The sequence below is a fragment of the Mus musculus genome, chromosome 5, assembly GCF_000001635.26.
Source record: "Mus musculus strain C57BL/6J chromosome 5, GRCm38.p6 C57BL/6J".
In the NCBI taxonomy this organism is placed as follows: Eukaryota; Metazoa; Chordata; class Mammalia; order Rodentia; family Muridae; genus Mus; species Mus musculus.
Window position 1 is genome coordinate 121,848,777 of NC_000071.6, and position 18,075 is coordinate 121,866,851.

An 18,075-nucleotide genomic window follows, 5' to 3' on the forward strand; every position below is an offset into this window, starting at 1 on the left:
ATATTTCCCCAGGCTTGGCGACAAGCGCCGTTGAGCCGTCTCGCCAGGTTGCTCCGGGACCGAATTCTGGGAACTCCCGACCCTGGCACGGTCCCTTTAAGAGGGATTTTTCAGGCGCGCGTGTGGGGGCGTGGTAAATTCGGGGGCGGGACCTTGCAGGGCTGACCAATGGGCAGGCGCGTGTGGCTCGGAGGCGTTCCCCCTCCTGGGCGGGCCGCTCAGGGTTAAAGGGGCGCCCGCGGGTCGCCGCCACTCGGCCTCCGGGAGACAAAGGGCCCTGTCGTCGCCGGCCCCCGAGCTGTTCCGGGCCATGGGCAGGACAGACCGTCGCGCCGGTCCCAGAGCCAGGTAAAGCCGGGCGGGACGGGACCGCGACGGGGTCGGCAGCCGCGCGGCTGTCGCCCGGGACCCGCCCGCGGCCTCCATCGCGGCCCGGCCGGCGCACCACGGGGGCTTGAGGTTCCGCGGTGGTGATGCCCTGCCTCCGTTTCCCTCGAGTCCTAGCCGCGGGGCCAGCTGTGACCCCACGAATGGAGGACTCATCACTTGTCTTAATTTTTTATGTATTTACTTTTGTTTACGTGTGCGTGTGTGGAGGTCAGAAGACAACTTGGGGGGAGTCCGGGCTTTCCTTCTTCTACTTGGTTTCTGGGGATCAAACTCGGGTCAGAAAGCTTGACAGCCAGCGTCTTTATCCGCTAAACTGTTTTATTTTGTTTTGTTTTTGGTGGGGTTTGTTGTTGTTTTTTTGTTTTTTGTTTTGGTTTTTCGACACAGGGTTTCTCTGTGTAGCCCTGACTCACTTTGTAGACCAGGCTGGCCTCGGACTCAGAAATCCGCCTGCCTCTGCCTCCCCAGTGCTGGGATTAAAGGCGTGCGCCACCGCGCCCGGCCGGTTTTGTTGTTAAATGAGACAGAAGCTTAATGTGTACCCTTGGCTGGCCTGGAACTCAATAATGCAGAACAGGCTAGCCTCACAGATAGATCCACCTATCTTTGCATCGCGAGGGCTGGGATCAAAGGTGTGCACCACTATACCTGGCATGTGTGGCGTTTTTTGTCTGCCTTCCAAGTGCTGGAATGACAGGTGTGAGCGCCACATTGGGTGCCTTCGCCTGCTTTAGAATACTTTCCCCCTATAGTTTGTCACAGGCTGTCCTTAGTTTAGCTCATCGGTGCCTCCATGAAGCCCATTGAGGCAAACTGAGGTCTGGGAAGTGTTGGTAACTGGGCTTCCGGCCTGGGCCAGCCCAGACAAGAATTTGGTCCCTAAAGCATCGTGCTTAGACCCTGTTGCTTGTAGCTCGGAGCCCTCAGCAGACTTTGAACCTGAACAGAGCAGAGACGGTTGAATAGCAGGGAGCACTCCCTCCCTCCAAGGGGAAGCTAGAGCCTGCTTGTTTGCCGAGCCAGAGCAGGCAAGGGCTAGGGACCTGGCTGGGCCTTCTGTCTGCTGGTGACCTTGGCCAGGGTGCCCCCATCTGGGCAGTTGGGGGAGGATGGCTGATGGGCACCAGGTAATATTGTCAGTCTTGGTGGGGAAGAAGGACCCCAAGGTTTCTGCCCCATGGGGCTGTTTGTGTGGAGCTCTGTTCTTTGGCCAGGTCATTTTTTCCCACATCTATAAGTGTGCGATTAGGCATGACCCCTTGTCACAGTCCTCACGTTGACAAAGGTTTGCTTTGCCGTGTAGGCTCCCCAGCACAGGCTACACACTGGACACTCAAAGCCAGACAGAAGCCCCCACACCCCCTCTCTGGACTGACGCAGGTAATCCCCAGCTGGTGGTCTGTTTCGGTCAGAGGATGCTTCCTCCTAGGCAACGGCAAAGCCCGCCTTGTGGTAGGGAAAGGCACCTCAGGGAAGAAAATGTTTGTTGCCTTTGAGCAAGGTAGCCAGGTGGCTGAGGCCCGCTGACAAAGGCTGACAAAGGCTGACAAAGGCGGGCAGAGGTTGGGGAAGGAGCTGAGATTGGGGGTTTGGGCTGGGCTAAGCATCAGGTACAAGTCACAGGAGGGAAGAGTCCCGCTGTGGTCCCAGGGGAGGGCCCTAGGGAGGTGATCTTACCTTGAGGCGGCCAGATAGGAAGGGGCAAAGGTGGAGGCAGCTGGGGAGGGTGCCTGCGGTGCCTCCAGCAAACTTAGGTGGGGATCTTGAAATGGGAGCTAAACAAGCTATGTGTTAGAAGACAGCCAGGGGTGGGAGGATCACCTGGCCTCAGTGATTAGATGTGGGGGTGAGAGAGACAGCAGGGGCCACTTGCTGAAGCAGGATGGACTAGAAGGAAGCCGAGTACACCGTCACCTGCTGCCATGGCCAGAGGCCCTGGTTCCCTGTGTTCTGTCTCATTGTCATAACCTTGACGTGGATAATTTTGCTCTTACATTATAGATGAAGAGCTAGAGGTCCAGAGAGACTGACTGTGTGCCCCTGAAGTGACCCAGCCTGGAGACTGTGAGCTGACCTTCAAAGTGATTGAGCAGAACTGGGTGGGCAGCCTGTGGTAGGTTCTGGGAGAAGTAGGCCTGTCAGTCTCGTGCAATTGATTTGGGAGGGGTGTGTGAGTCCCTTGTGCAGAGAAAAACAGAGGCACAGAGAGGTGCAGCTGGCATAAAAAGCTACACAGCAGCCAGAGGCAAAGCAGGGATTAAACTCACCTGAGCCTTCAGGACCCCGAGGCCCCAGCCCCAATGCTCTGGGCCAAACAAGTCTTGGCCTCTGATCTGGCAGGAAGCTGTCCCCAACTGTAACGTGGGTGGCATGAGGTGGCAAAAATTAAGTATTTGTCTGGCAGCAGTTTCTCTCTCCACCCAGGTCAGGTGGCGCAGCCTGGCCCTACAGAGCCACCACCCTGACCTCATCCCTGCAGACCAAGGGTAAAGCACGGCACAGGCAGAGGGGCTGGGTGTTAGTGGGGTGCCTGCTACAGACATTCCAGGCTCTTCAAAAGTATGCCAGCCATCTGCACGAAGCAAGGCTGTGACGGGGACCCTACGGGTGCAGGGCCTGCCTCCTCCAAGTGGCCACACTGGTAACCCACGTGCCACTCCCCGACAGGCCCTACTGCCCGCTGCTGCCCCAGTGTGTACTTTTCGGGAGGTCTATGTTAGGGCGCCCTGTCCCTTCCGCCCTGACAGTCTGGGCTGAGCCTGCATTTTATCTAGGTTATTTTCCAACAGTTGCTCCGGTACTCTGGGGTTTCCTCCACTCCTGCCCTCCTCTGGTCACCCTCTCCACAGCCGGAGGATTTAACTTTGTGTTTGCTGTGGTGTCCCTATCCTGTTGTCCCTCTGTCCATGTTGTTCCCCCTCACCTCACCCACCCCACCTCGCGCCCTCATGCTCTTCCCTACAGCTCCCTCTCTCACCAACCTGACCTACAAACCAAGGCTGAGTCACAGACCTGGGATCTCCAGGCACGAGCAAAGGCTCTAGTCAGCTTGTTTTGTGACCTTTGCTTGGTGGCTGACAAAGGTTGTGCCTTTGTTTCCCCATCTGACACTGACACACAGATGCAAACATAAAACCAGCACACACCACCCAAGGTCATTGCTAGATAGAGCTAACCTATGCAAAATGTCTGGTGAGCTGACACTTAATGCTACCTTCCCTGGTCAAGGGCAGCAGGAGCCCTCCAGATGGCCGTGCGAGATCCTGGTTTGAGTCCTGTCTCACTGTGCTCACTGAGGGGCCTTGGGGTGGGTGTGGTGGGAGGAGGCTGCTGGTGGCCTGGGAGTCCTGGATGATCCTAGTAGTAACATCTGCTCCCGCGCAGGGGACAGGTTGCAGCTCCTCGTGACCATGAAGCTCAACGAGCGCAGCTTGGCCTTCTACGCAACCTGCGATGCCCCGGTGGACAACGCCGGCTTCCTGTACAAGCGTGGTGGCCGTGGGACCGGCTCGCACCGGCGCTGGTTCGTGCTCCGGGGCAATATCCTCTTTTACTTCGAGGCAGAAGGCAGCCGCGAGCCGCTGGGCGTCATCCTGCTGGAGGGCTGCACGGTGGAGCTGGTGGATGCCCGGGAGGAGTTCGCCTTCGCAGTGCGCTTTGCCGGGGGCCGATCCCGGCCGTACGTGCTGGCCGCTGACAGCCAGGCAGCCCTGGAGGGCTGGGTGAAGGCACTGTCCCGGGCCAGCTTCCACTATCTGCGCTTGGTGGTGCGGGAGCTGGAACAGCAACTGGCTGCCATGCGCGAGGGAAGCCCCGCCAACGCCTTACCCGCCAACCCGAGCCCGGTTTTGACCCAGAGACCCAAGGAGAACGGCTGGGTAGTGTGGAGCACGCTGCCCGAGCAGCCCTCGGTAGCCCCTCAGCGGCCGCCGCCACTGCCACCCCGCCGCAGGGCCTCAGCGGCCAACGGGCCCTTGGCATCCTTCGCCCAGCTGCATGCGCGATATGGACTAGAGGTGCAGGCCCTTAGGGACCAGTGGCGCGGAGGCCAGGCTGGCCTAGCCAGCTTAGAGGTCCCCTGGCATCCTGGTTCTGCTGAGACTCAGACCCAGGACCAGCCAGCCCTAAGGGGACATAGTGGGTGTAAGGTATTACATGTATTCCGTTCCGTAGAATGGCCTGTTTGCAATCCAGGCTCCCAGGGGACATAGGACATATGACTCAGGAGACCTGTGCCCCTGGGGTCAGAGGCACTTACTTCTGAGAAGAATCTGGAACGTGAACCTGAGGGTGCTTCTAGAGCCCAAGGAGCTGGTTTCTAGAGAACTCCGCGCCAGGGTGGCCTGTGTGACCTTGACAGCCCCGAAGCTGGCCACAGGCCCATGGGGCCCAGGGTTTACCTGGTGCCTCTCAAGGATCTAAAGCTTGAACCTGGAAGCTGCTGTCTGGGCTGCTGTGGGCCTACACCAGTAGGTGGAATGTGGGACTTGAACTGGATAGGTCCCCCAGGCTCCTGGCCTGGAACCAGCTAAGTCAGGACTGTGTCCAGCTTTGTAGGTGAGCCCGGGCAGAAGCAGGGCCTCCCCTGACCTCGGTCCTGGCCTGGGACCCAGCTTCCTCCCAGTTTCACCTGGAGGAGACAGGCCTCCGACTGATTCCATGCCTGCAGCAGGGAGAGCCCAGGCACTGTCCCTAGCCACTGCAGGTGACCAGTGGGCCTCAGGACTGGGCCTACTTCTCTCTCACCACAGTGCTGGCTGTCTTCCAGAGGGTTGGGCAGGACAGCCGGCCCCACCTGGGTTCTTGTTTACAGTCCTCCTCAGTGCCCTGCCCTGAGGGGACACTCCAATCGCTGCATCCTATGAACAGATTTCACCCTGGCCCCTCCCTCTCCTCTGGGGGGTGGGGTGGCTGGGTCCCATGGGTGCTTCTGTCTGTCGCCAGGGCCTCTTGGCTCTCTGCTGGCTCAGGGGCCAGGGCACTTGGCTGTGGGTTTTTCTTTGAAGTACAGAGGCTACTGTCTTCCACCAGTGAAGTTAAGTAGTCCAGTCTCACCCCTGCCACTTTTGTTACTGTTGGCTGCAAGGGGTGGCATTGTCTCCAGGGAGCCAGGCCCTCGCAGGAGACACACGGGCGCCTAGCTGACTTGGCCCTGACTTGGCCCTCTGTCTCCTGAGCTCAGCTGTCTGCACAGGTGGTGCCTCTGGGGACTTGGTCTGTCTCCTCAACTCTCCCACTGGAGTCATACGGCTGAGGTGTAGACTCTAGTCTGGGACGGGCTTACAAACTCTAAAGGTACGGGGCAGGAGGTGGGGGAGACAAGGGCAGAGTTGTTCCCTCTCCCCAAAGCACAAGGTGAACACCAGCTGATTCTGGGGCTAGGAGAGTTATCAATCATGGACAGGGTATGAGGGCCAAAATAAAAGCCGGTCGAGAAATGGCTGGGTGTATTATTGTTCTCCCTGCAGAATCCACAGTTGATATATTTTGCGGGGTCCTAGAAAGGAGGGATTGTTGTCCTCTAGCTAGGCAGTCTCAGCACCTCTTAGGGAAGATGCTAGCCTCATCTTTGTGTGTGTGTGTGTGTGTGTGTGTGTGTGTGTGTGTGTGTATGTGTGTGTGTAGGGGGGTGGAGGTCCATAGAGGTTGCCAAGGCCGCACAGCTGGAGAGTCAGCTGGATGACCTCGGGAATAAATGGTGGACTACAGGGCCTAAAGAAAGATGAAAAGATGATTGACAGGTGGGCCGGGCCCAGTCGCCTGAGAGTTCGGAGGAGGTATGTAAAATGGGAAGGGGTCCAAGCCAAGGGAAGGGAAAGGAAGGGGCAGGCCCAGGGTAGCCCAGCATGATGGTTGAAGCCCAGGGACTTCCAAATGTAGCCTCAGGACGTGCCAGAGCTCTCCCTTGGCAGCCTGGAAAAATCAAGTGCCTTCCGGGACTTAATTCCGGGACTTTCGGATCTGAGCAAGCCACGTGTAACTCATGTTCAAATTCACTATGGTCAGGGGACCATGTGCCGCTGAGTGTACATACCGTGTCCTCCCATCGCCTGGGGCCACAGCCAACTGAGTCAGGCCACTGGTGACTACAGTCCCTCCTGGGCACAGGATCGGGGAAGTAGAAGGATTGGGGGGTGTGGGGAGGCTGCTCCAAGAGGCAGTGTCACAGGTGTGTCCTTATCAAAATACTCCTTGGAGTGACAGACAGGTGGCCTTGGGGACAAAGTCAATGCTGACATCCCTCTCTGCCCTCCTACTACGGTTATGTAGGCAAGGTCCAACGTATCTTGAGGCACGGTGTGGTCAGGAACATTCTAAGGGGCAGCTGGGGATGGCGGAACACTCAGGCCTGAGATCATAGGTACCTACCCCAAGTTATCAATCTATTTGGATCAGACTCTAGTTTGGCCCAGTGAGATGTTTGTGGGGGTCACCCAGTGTCCATCAGATAGTTGCTATGAGAAAAGTGACCAAGGTTGGGGACAATGTGGAGGGGTGGACCCTAGTGCAAGGTTGCTGCAGTGGGACAGCTAGACAGTTCCTCAGACAGTAAAGACAGAACCACAGATGACATGCAGGGACGTGAGAGGGTCTCAGGTCCTGTGTGTGGTCACAGCAGCATTATCTACCACGCTACATGCAGGTGAACCTCCTATCCCTCAGGGGGCTCTGGGCATGCATACCTGTGGGCCCTGGGGTCCCAGTGGACAAGGATGGTTGTGACATCTGAGAGAGGGCCAAGCAGACACCGGGCTGCTGGCTGAGCACTTCCAGAGCCTTGCATCATTACATCCCTGTTATCCATATCCCAGGGCCCGGGGCCCACAGTGGCAGAGAGGGCAGTATTTCTGGAACCCTACAGATTGGTTTCTGTTAATCCCAGCACTTGGGAGGCAGAGGCAGGCGAATTTCTGAGTTCGAGGCCAGCCTGGCCTACAGAGTGAGTTCCAGGAGAGCCAGGGCTATACAGAGAAACCCTGTCTCAAAACACACACACATTGGTTTCTGGGCCCATGTGTTTTGTCTCCTTTTTTTGTGTGTGTTGGGGAGGGAACTTAGAGGCAGGGTGGCCAGCCTCAGACTCATGCCTCAAGCATTGAGAGCCACCAAAGGTGGGCAGCTTCACACAGCAGCTGTAGCCAGGGGCTACAAACACTGTTCTCTGACCAAAGCCATTTCACAGATGAGGAAACAGAGTCCAAAGTCCTAGGTGACCCAATGAGGACCTGACTTTAAGGCTGACATGTGGGTGTCTCAGGGTAGGGTCACAGGCTAGCTCCCTAGTGGGTTATCTTGGACAAAGTCCATTCTGCCCTGCCCTATTGCTCTTGCGTCTTGGGGGTTGCCTCAGCTGTGTTGCCCAGGCTACTTCTCAAATGACTAGACTCAAGTAATCCCCCTGCCTCAGCTTTCTGAGTAGCTGGGATAACGAGAATACATCTCTTTCGTCATCCTGTCCCATGACTCTGATTCTTATCCTTCCTAGGAGTGCTGACCTGGGACCAGAATGGCCAGTGCCCAGTAATCTGAAGTTTATAGCTACCAGGTAAGGAAATATATAGCCATCCCCACCTTACAGCTGGGGAAACGGGCAGAGAGAGCTTTAGGCACTCTCTCACTGACATGTAGCTCTCAGAACTGGTGCTGGTGTGGAAGCCAGACATTCTGGCTCCTTGACTCAGAGATACCTGGGCTTGCCTGCAAGGTCACCTTCCCGGGACAGTTCCCCTTACAACATCCCCACCCCCACTGTGTCCTGCCTGGGAGCCAGCCTTTGGGGTTCAGACAAGTTCTCCTAGCCACGGTGGGGATAATGAGTCAACCAATCCTCCCCCACAAGGACATGTGGAAACCAAGGTTCGTAGAGAGGTTTCTGGACTCTCGAACGGTCTGAGGCACGGCATGTCGCTCTGGTTCATCGGTGAGTGGCGGCTGAGGCACGGGGCAAGTAGCCCCACTTCATATGATGGTCACATGGCTGGCAAGCTCCTGATTCAGGCACTTCACAGGTGTACCCATGCCCCAGGATGCACCCTGAGTCACAACTGTAACACCCCACTTGACAGATGTGGAAACTGAGACCTGCATTACACAGCTGAGAATGAGCAGTGCTACCTTTTAGCACAGACCTACTCCCCACCCCGTTTAGAGGCTGGCCAAGGCTTATGGCCACAGCTATAAGCAAGGCTCAACCTTAACCACCCAGCTCTCGGGCCACACTACAGAGGACAGAGTTTCAAGTCCCCTGCTGCCTTCAGAGCAGCCGGGACCCCGCACTCCATCACCAAGCAGATCATACAGATGCCATGGGCAAAGGAGGTCACTCTTCAGCTGGCTGTTGTCGCAACAGATCATGGCCCAGCACGGCCAGAGTTTAGAGTTTTCAGAAGGTAACATCTGCAACGCTCCAGGAACACACGCCCATATTTGAACACCAGCACTCAATTGGAAAGGCAGTATTTTCTGAGCATGGTGGAACATGCCTATAATCCCAGCACTCAGGAGAGAAGATCGGTTGTTTAGAGTCACCCTTCACTACAAAGTGAGTCCGAGGGTAGCCTGGGTCATGTGAGCCTCTCTCAAACCCAACTGTGCTGGCGAAACACCTTTAATCCCAGCATTCTGAGAGGCAGAGGCAGGCAGATCTCTTGGTACTTTTAAGCCAAGTACTCTAAAGGCAGAGGCGGGGGTGGGGCTGGGGGGTGGGGGTGAGGGAAGGGATCTCTGTGAGTTCCAGGCCAGCCAGGGCTACACAGAGAAACTCTTCTTCCATAAATATATAAACAAACAAGAGATCCAAAAGCCTGGCTTTTATATATACACGATTCGGAGCTGCTGAGGCGGTTAAGACACTGGTTATGCAAGCCTCACATACGGCCCTAGTTCGATTCCTTGGAACCCACATAATGAAAGAGGACCACCTCTGGCAAGTTGTCCTCTGATCTTCACACGCGTGTCCATGCTCACACACCACACACCCAAATAATAATAAAAATCAATCCAAAAACTCAGGAGGCAGAGGCAGGCAGATCTTTCTGAGTTCCAGGCCAGCCAGAGCTTTAAAGTGAGCCCTTGTCTTTAAAAAAAAAAAAAAAAAAGGCCACCACCCATACTCCCACAGCAAAAATATGCCCCCCCCAGTCAGTTTTACAACACTTCTGAGAACCAACTCTGACCCCATCTTGTGCCCAAGCTCCAGAACAAATGGGGACACCCAGGATTATTATACAATTCTGTATTTAGAGACGTGTTTACAGAATGTGTCCCCCTTTTTTAAAATTTTAGACAAAGTTCATCAATCTCTCATAGAAACAGTTGTGTGTGTGTGTGTATTTTCTCTTTTTAAACCACTATAGGATGTGGAGTGGACGGATCTGTTTGCAGATCTATGGACTTCCGCACAACCAGATTTCTGTGTTCAAAGGTCACACCCGATCCCATCGCACTCGAGCCAAAGCCGCAGTGAATTCTGCTGAGCCGCATCTCTGTATGTGTCGTACATTGACTCAATGTGGCATTTCAAGGCAGAAAGAGACGTGGTCTCCCAGTGGGTGTGTTGCAACGGGGGTGGGGGGGTGAAGGTGGGGCGGCGGAGGCTGAGACAGGGGTTCATTTGTCCCAGAATGGACTCCTCAGGAAACTCAGCCTGGTTTTCTAGTGTCAAAATATAAAAATACCCTCCTCTGGATAAAAATGTATAGAGTGGAAAACTTCTCAATGCATAGCCAGGATTATGGTGTGGAAAAGGAGGTTTTCCAGGGCCTGTTTGATGTTGATCATCTGTAGCCTGGACTGGGTGCATGAGAGTTCAAAGTTCCGGAACGTTCCTTATCTTTTTTTTTTTTTTTCCTTTCTGGAAACCTTTTGGCTCACATGATAGTCACTGCATGGAGTGGCCGTTTTTTTCCCCCTCAAGCACTGGAATGGCCACAGAGATGGCCACATGTACATCATCAGTCACCAGTTCAACTTCCACCGTTTGGGAAAAAAAAAAAAAAAAAAAAAAAAAAAACGGAAAAAGCTGGAGATTCAAAGGTAGATACAGAGGCTGTCTCATCCAATGGGAACCTTTGTCGCTGGAGATCACAATCAGGATGCTGGAAGAGATTGCTTCTGTGTTAGGGGAGGCCCTATCTTCAATCCCAAGCAGATCTTGTGCAGAAAAAGAGAACAGACCAAGAGACAGGGATATGGTGGCTGTGCTGTGGTGATGTTAGCCGTACCAAGTTCCGCAGACCCGTGGACACCTTCCAGGGATGACACCAACGGAGGAAGAAGATGGTGAGAATGGAGTTGAGGTTTCTGACTGGGTTCGTCTAGTGTTTGGAGCTGGTTGCTAAGCTTTGGGGGGCTACGGCGGACTAATGCTTGCCCTTTCTGGAAACAAGGAAGATGGAAGCCACAGTGTTCTCTGGAGTGAAGTACCTGGCTCAGATCATAGGAGAAGCCTTCTAAGTGCAGCCACAATTCAGGATGGGAGCCAGGGCCACTCGACATTAACAGTTCTCTTAGAACACCTTCCCCCCACCCCCCACAGCTTTCTGAAGGTTCTGGAGACATGTTGTCTGTACTCATTTGGGATAGAAGGCTTCCAACTCAGGGAGTGGAGGCCTTTGTGATACCACATTCGCTAAGGGCAACATCTCTACCAGCACTAGGACCTCCTGTGATGTGGAGGAGGCAGACAGCCCTCCAGCACTGTCCCATCCTTAGCAGCACCCAGGTTTTCATTTAGAGTCTTTTGGACTTTCTCTTTGCAACACAGGCTCTGGAAGGGCACTGGCATAGTGCCATGTCTCACAGTCAGGCATGAGGGCAAAAAAAAAAAAAAAAGAAAAATCAACCAAACTTGCAGTCCAAGGGTTCTCTGAATTTGGTCCGTCTTTAGTGTTTTGTGATGGCTTTGCGTAATCATCTCCTTTTAATCTCATCTCATGGCAAAAAAAAAAAAAAAAAAAAAAAGGACACAACTTCTGTGTCTGCTCCACGACAGCAGTGACAGCATCTGACTTTATAACTCTCTAATATCAAAACAGCATCGGCTGGGGATAAATTCCAAAGGATCCTTTATTAAAATAGCTGAAAGAGGTCTATAAATATTTCTTTATTTTTCTAAAAGAGTTTGGAGTTTGTTTTTTTTTGAGTGAGAATGTGGTACCTTTTTGGCCCTGCCTTCCCACAGGGGCGAGGATGAGGGCAGGATTCCAGCGCCTCCTACGAGCAGGGCCATCAGAAAGAAGAGGCGGCGGCATCTGCTCACACACAACTTCAGGTAACTAGTGATACAACAATAAACGTAAACGGCTTAACTTTGTTGTCCACATCTGCATGGCTGAGTTCTTGCCTCTCTGGACCCCACCACATCTGGGAGAGGGAGGGAGGGAGAGAGGGAAGGTGACCTCTGGGGCTATGTCCCTCAACCCCAGCTTCAGAATTCCCACTCCAGGACCTCTTCCCGGTTGGCAGCCCTCTCCAGCCGGTAGATTATACTGTTCAAGTTGGCCATTTTCTCATGCCGCCGCTGCAAGTTGGGGTTCACCTTAGTGCTGGGGTGCAAGGCTGCGGCTGTGTCACCAGTGGGGCTGGTACTCGGCACTTTGGCAGGTGGGGCACCAGGTAAGGATGGGGAGATGGGGGCTGAGGAGGAAGGGGCAGGTGACACACATGTCGTGAGGTCTGGCGAGGAGATGACAGAGGGAGAGTTCGGTGGCCCCTCCAGGCTGCAGCAGGAGGATTCGGAGGTGGACTTGAAACTCAGAGGCTCTGAGTGAACCTGTTCCCCAGTCCCCTTTTCTTGGGGGTTGTGCAATGAAGGACAGTCTGGATTGGGTGTGCCTGAAAGAAAGGGCCCTGGGGCCAGCTCTGAGAGGTCACTGTTTCCCAGAGGGTGGGTATGCTCCTCTTTGGGGCCATCTTGCCCTCGGTCTGGATCCCCCACATCCTGGGGCTGGCTGTCTCCATCCACCTCCAAACCCTCTTCCTGTTTGATCTTCACCAGAGCCCTGTCTGGGGCAGCTCGCTGTAGGGGACCCTCAGGCTCTTGCAGCTCTAAGCTCTTCATGGGGGGCTTTTGGTCCTCAGTCTCTGAGTCGGGGCTCTGTGGGGTGGGCTCTCTGTGGGTGTGGCCTGGCGTCAGGACATTGGGACCCCCACTCGGGTCAAAGTCAGGATCATCCTGTGTCCCCTCCACCAGCATTTCACGGCGCATCCTGGACCTGCGGCAGAGATGGGGGGATGAGAGCCTGGGGCCTGAGTGGGGCTGGTGACCCCAGACTCAGCCCACAGGAACAGTGGCTGTAAACCCCTCCCTCTCCCCAAGTGACACTTAGGTCTACGGTCATGTTCTCTAACAGTGCCCACTGCTCCTCCTTCCCAGAGCCCAGTGTAGACTGTCACCCTATGTGGCTTCAGCAGCTGATCATGAGGTGCTCAGGGCAGCGTCTGCCTCCCTCCCTCCAGTGCCAGGACACACCAAGTGCTAGGCAAACACTAAGGACTTAGCATTAAGTATTTCCTTCTGCCACTGTATCTGTATTGTGAGCTCTACGTGTGTGTGTGTGTGTGTGTGCGCGCGCATTGAGTGTGCATGGAAGCCAAAAGTCAACCCTGGGTGATGTGTGGTTTTTATTATCCAACGGACACAACTAAGAATGGGTAGAGGGAGCCAGGCGTGGTGGCGCATGCCTTTAATCCCAACACTCGGAGGCAGAGGCAGGCAGATTTCTGAGTTCGAGGCCAGCCTGGTCTACAGAGTGACAGCCAGGGCTATACAGAGAAACCCTGTCTCGAAAAACAAAAAAAAAACAAACAACAAAAAAAGAATGGGTAGAGGGAGCCTTAACTGAAGAACTGCCGCCATCAGACTGTCCCGTGGGAGACTGCCTTGACCGTTAATGGCCATAGGGGGGTCCTGCCCACTGCAGGCAGCACATTCCTTGAATGGGAGAGTCCAGACCTTAGGAAATGAACTAGAGAAGCCCGAGCAGACCAATAAGCCTCTTCCACGGGTGTGGCTTCAGTTCCCTCCTTAACCTCCCTCAAAGATGGACCATGACCTCCTGTGTCAAGTAACCCTTTCCTTCCCAAGCTATCATTGCTCAGTATTTGATCATGGCAAAAGGAAAGTAAGAGCAGGTGGGTGCCTTCATCAACAGGTATACACCTTATTTCCTCTTAACTGTGTTGGGGGTGGGGCATAGAGGTCAGAGGTCTTTACTTCAGCTTTTGAGACAGTCAGACTCTCATTGAGACCCCCCCCCCCACTCATCCACTGGCTGAACCGACTGGCCAGTGAACCCCAGAAACTGCCTACCTCTTCTTCCCCAGCTCTGGGATCCTGGGTGTACCTGTCTTTTCTTTTTCTTTTCTTTTCTTTTTTTTTTAAAGATTTATTTATTATTATATGTAAGTACACCGTAGCTGTCTTCAGACACACCAGAAGAGGGCGTCAGATCTCATTGCAGGTGGTTGTGAGCCACCATGTGGTTGTTGGGAATTGAACTCAGGACCTTCAGAACGGAAGAGCAGTCAGCTCTCTTACCCACTGAGCCATTTCGCCAGCCCTCTCCTCTTTTTCTTTTTTGAGACCAGATCTCATTGTACAGCCTGGGCTGGCTTGAAACTCACTGTGTAGACCAGGCTGGCCTCGAACTCACAGAGAACACTTACTAGTCTGTCAAAACCCACATCAATAATACCAGCACTTGAGAGGCAGAGGCTGGTGGATTTCTGAGTTCGAGGCCAGCCTGGTCTACAGAGTGAGTTCCAGGACAGCCAGGGCTACACAGAGAAACCCTGTCTCAAAAAAACAAAACAGACAAACAAACAAACAAACAAAAAAGCCCCACATCAAGGATTTCTTCTTCATTCATGTTGCCCAGAGGCAAGAGTTCCCCTTCCCTAAGCCCCCCTCCTCTTTGGCCATATTAATCAGGCTGAGGTGAAATGACTCGAGCTGTGTGCGCCACTCGAGGTGGGTGGCTTTGAACACTGATTTTGAGAGCCCAGCTCACAGTGCACATGTTACAAATGTTTCTGAATGAATGTGACAGATTCTAGAAGCAGAGTTGATGTCCCCATTGCCACTCAGGAGAGAAAACTGTTAGGTGACCACGTCGCCTATCATGCGACGGTCTGGTTCTGCATGGGGAGAAAGCTCTGCTGAGGCTGTCCCTTCCTGCGGCTGCTTCATCTGGCACGGGGGGGGGGGGGGCACGGGTAACATGGGTGACATGTCTCATCTTGTGGACTCGTCATGAGACTCTGAGAGGTCAGTGACGTGCCCACAGCCACACAGCTACGGAGTGTGCGCTGCTAATAAGCAGGCTGGGGAGGGGGAAATGTGTGCCTGCCCGTCTCCTTTGCTCCTTCTTGGGGATCTTGGAACTTCTCTCTGCCCCAGAATGGATGGTTAGACTCTTCCACAGTACCACACGGATACTGGTGACACTTCTTTCTTGCTCAGAAAGTGGGTAGGGCTCAGATCTTTGCAATCTCCAAGCCTCCCTTCTTGGGGTCCTGGCCCAGCCTCGGGAAGCCCTCTGTGGCCTCACAAAAGTCACAGCACTTGGGACCTCTTGAGAATTGACCTGGAGAATGGAAAGGCTTAAAAAAGGAGCTGGGCATGGTGGCACACGCCTTTAATCCCAGCACTGGGGAGGCAGAGACAGGCAGATTTCTGAGTTCGAGGCCAGCCTGGTCTACAAAGTGAGTTCCAGGACAGCCAGGGCTATACAGAGAAACCATGTCTCGAAAAACAAACAAACAAACAAACAAAACAAAAAGAAAAAAAGAAAGGAGCCACTCGGGTTGGAGAGATGGCTCAGTGGTTAAGAGCACCAACTGCTCTTTCAGAGGTCCTGAGTTCAATTCCCAGCAACCACAGGGTGGCTCATGCCATCTGGAATGGGGTCTGATGCCCTCTTCTGGTGTGTCTGAAGAGAGCAATGGTGGTGTACTCACATGCATAAAATAAATAAATAAATAAATGGATGAATAAATCTTTAACAAAAAAGAAAGAAAGAAAGGAGCTATGCACAGAGGAACCTCTACGCCAGAGGCCTGCTGTGGTAGACAGGTGTTCCCTTTGGTCTCAGTTAGTGGCTGGAGATGCCTCAGGCCCTGGCCTGATCTGTGCCTTCCTGGAGGCCACTGCATGGAGTGGGAGTGACAAGAGTCACACTGCCAGAGCTGGCTGTGCCACGTGTTTACAAACACATCCTGTGGACACTGACTAGGGGGTACGCCAGGGTCCTTGTTTACAGCTTACAACCTGTGGCTCAGGGGAGAGGGCTCAGGGTCCCTTAGCTGGGGATCACAGAATTGGCATATCTGGTGGATCCAGCTATAGCCCCGCCCCTCCCCCCGCCCCCAAGGCTGGAACCGCCCTCGGGGTGTTCCCATGAGCCCCAGGCCTTCCTGTGACCCTCTGTGCGCTGGGCCCCCCCCCCCCCCCCCCCCCCCCCCCCCCCGCCAGGCTACCTGTAGTTGTGGAACCAGTTGATGACGGTGTTCGTCTTGAGGTTGAGTTGGAAGGAGAGCAGCTCTATGGTCTGCTGCGAGGGGTACGGCTCGAGCTGGTAGGCCTTCCGCAGAGCCTCCTTCTCGGCGGGCGCCAGCACCACCCTGGGCTTCTTGGCCTGCATGAGACTCAACTCCTGGGGCTGCAAACACGGGCTGGGGCACTCGGAGTGCGCAGCCGGTGACTCGCTGTCCGAGCCGGTGCCGATGAGCCCATAGCGGCGCTTCAGATAGGCTGGGGAGAGGGAGAGGGAGGGGGAGACTGAGGGGCCATCACCATCCCACGGGTCCACTTGCTTGCACAAGATGGCTAGAACAGGGACAGTGGCCAGGTAGCCTTTAGAGCCTTCTCTGTCTGACTCCCATTCTCTCTGTTCCTGTGACTCCAGAGATGCTGGCCTGTCCTCTGCTTGAACGGTGTTGCCTGCGAGGCCTACGTTTCTTGAGCACAGCCTTGAAGGGTGCTTATAGGCAGGGGGCTCTCAAACTGGGCCGCTCAGAAGAGCCACTAAGTTTTAGAACAGTCTGCTGTGGGAGGGGCTAATCTGAATGAACCCACTTCATGTAGGACGCATGGTATCTTCACAATTACAAACTATGAACAAAAGTCTGCTGTGGATTAGATCTAGAAAGTTCTTCAGAGGCCCCGAGTTGGAGGCTTGGTCCCAGCCGAGCGCTACTGAGAGGAGGGACCTTTAAGGAGTGGGGTCTAGGGGGCGTCTTTAGGTCATTGCAGGTTGATTTGTTTGATATAGGGTCTCACACAGCCGAGGCTGGCTTTGAACTCACTATGTAGCCTGGGATGATGTTGAACTTCTGATCTTCCTGCCTCTGCCTCCTGGGTGATGCTGGGATCACAGGCTGCATTACCATGCCTATCTTAGGCAGTGCTGGGGAATGAGCCCAGGGCTTTGTGAATGACTGCTAAGTAAGTACTCTATCAACTGCAATACTTCCCCAGCCCTTGGAGGAACTACTGGGACCCTGGTCTCTTGCACAAGGTTGGCGAGGCTGTGTGCCACCTCTGGATGTATGAAGGGCCCAAGAGCCCTTTGTGATTTGGGTGGTGGGGATGTGGGTATCTGGATTGTTGCCAGCCAGGGGTCTTTGGGGCGTGGCTGAGACCTGGCTGCTCAAGCCACGCCCCCTCCTGGCCTGGCTCTCACCTTTCTTCTCCAGCTTCTTCATGTCCCGAAGCTTCTCCACGTTGTGGGGGTCACTCAGCCACAGCTGCATACGCACAAAGGGCTCCCGGCCCTTCAAGCTCAGTTTGTGCCAGGGCTTGGGCCTCGACAGCAGATCTGACACGGAGCCCTGGGTCAACCCCAAGATGCTCTCACCAAACAGCCGCTGCCCTGGGGGACAGGGCAGAAGGCAACTGTCACCCCAGGCCCAGCACAGAGACCCCCTCTCAGGAGGTGGGCCCGGGACCCTAACCCTAACCCTGCACAAGAGACTGGGGAGGGCAGGCACTGGACAGTCAGTGACACAGAAAACTGCTCTCTCTATCCCCAGGGGAGCACCCCAGCAAACTGCCAACATCCATATGGCTAGCTCATACCCATCTCTAACTCTAGTTCCTGGTGATCTGATGCCCTCATCTGACTTAGTAGGACACCAGGTCAGCACATGGTGTCTGGATAGGCAGAACACGGAGACACACACACACGAGGAAAAACACAAAACAGCCGGGCATGATGGTCCATCTCAGTGTTTAGAGACAGGGAAGAAACAGGCAGAACCGAGCTCTAGGCTCAGTGAGAGATCCTGTCTCCAAAAAAACATTAGAGAGTAATCTAGGAAGACAGCCGAGGTTGACCTCTGGTTTCCATATGCAGGCGGCTGGAGCCAGGTGTATCTCTCATCTCTGTAATCACCGCCCTTGAGAGCCTGGGGCAGGAGGATCGCAAGCTTGAGGCTAGTCTCGGCTACAGTAGAGATTCTCTTCAGACAGAACACACAAATCAAAAGCTAAAGCGGAACAAGGCAGGCAGAAAGTAGGACAGCATCGAGCTTGCCCAGATGCAAGGGATGCCTGGGTAGCCTGGTACCCTCACCATCAAAGAGTCAAGAGCCTGCCTAGTGCCCTTGGGCAGGTGTCCCTCTAGTCTGATCTTGAGGGGACGGATTACTGGGTCATAATTCAGACTGAATCTGCTAGGGTAT

The 18,075-nt window shown here is 54.4% G+C and overlaps 2 protein-coding genes across 22 annotated transcripts in view; one reads left to right on the forward strand and one right to left on the reverse strand.

Moving 5' to 3' along the window:
* Positions 1–220: 220 nt before the first annotated feature.
* Pheta1 (PH domain containing endocytic trafficking adaptor 1) lies at positions 221–5,828 on the forward strand. Of its 3 annotated transcripts, none has more exons than NM_175474.4 (4): positions 221–348; positions 1,694–1,770; positions 2,392–2,503; positions 3,775–5,828. In NM_175474.4, the coding sequence occupies exon 4, from the start codon at positions 3,801–3,803 to the stop codon at positions 4,599–4,601; it is 801 nt and encodes a 266-aa protein (NP_780683.1). In that variant the 5' UTR covers positions 221–348; positions 1,694–1,770; positions 2,392–2,503; positions 3,775–3,800; the 3' UTR covers positions 4,602–5,828. The 3 variants fall into 3 exon arrangements, with proteins under 3 accessions (NP_780683.1, NP_001346878.1, NP_001346879.1); NM_001359949.1 differs by having other exon boundaries at positions 3,782–5,828; NM_001359950.1 differs by lacking the exon at positions 1,694–1,770.
* Positions 5,829–9,185: 3,357 nt separating this feature from the next.
* Cux2 (cut-like homeobox 2) overlaps positions 9,186–18,075 on the reverse strand; it is a 192,454-nt gene continuing 183,564 nt past the window's right edge. For 18 of the 19 annotated variants that reach the window (XM_011248166.3, XM_011248173.2, XM_011248167.2 and 15 more), the window contains 3 exons: positions 17,076–17,264; positions 15,871–16,144; positions 11,440–12,605 (listed from right to left, as the gene is read on the reverse strand). In XM_011248166.3, coding sequence (XP_011246468.1) covers positions 11,819–12,605; positions 15,871–16,144; positions 17,076–17,264 — 1,250 coding nt within the window. In that variant the 3' untranslated portion in view covers positions 11,440–11,818. Of the gene's footprint in view, positions 12,606–15,870; positions 16,145–17,075; positions 17,265–18,075 lie in introns of all 19 variants that reach the window. The other variant, XM_011248171.3, reaches the window with a different exon arrangement.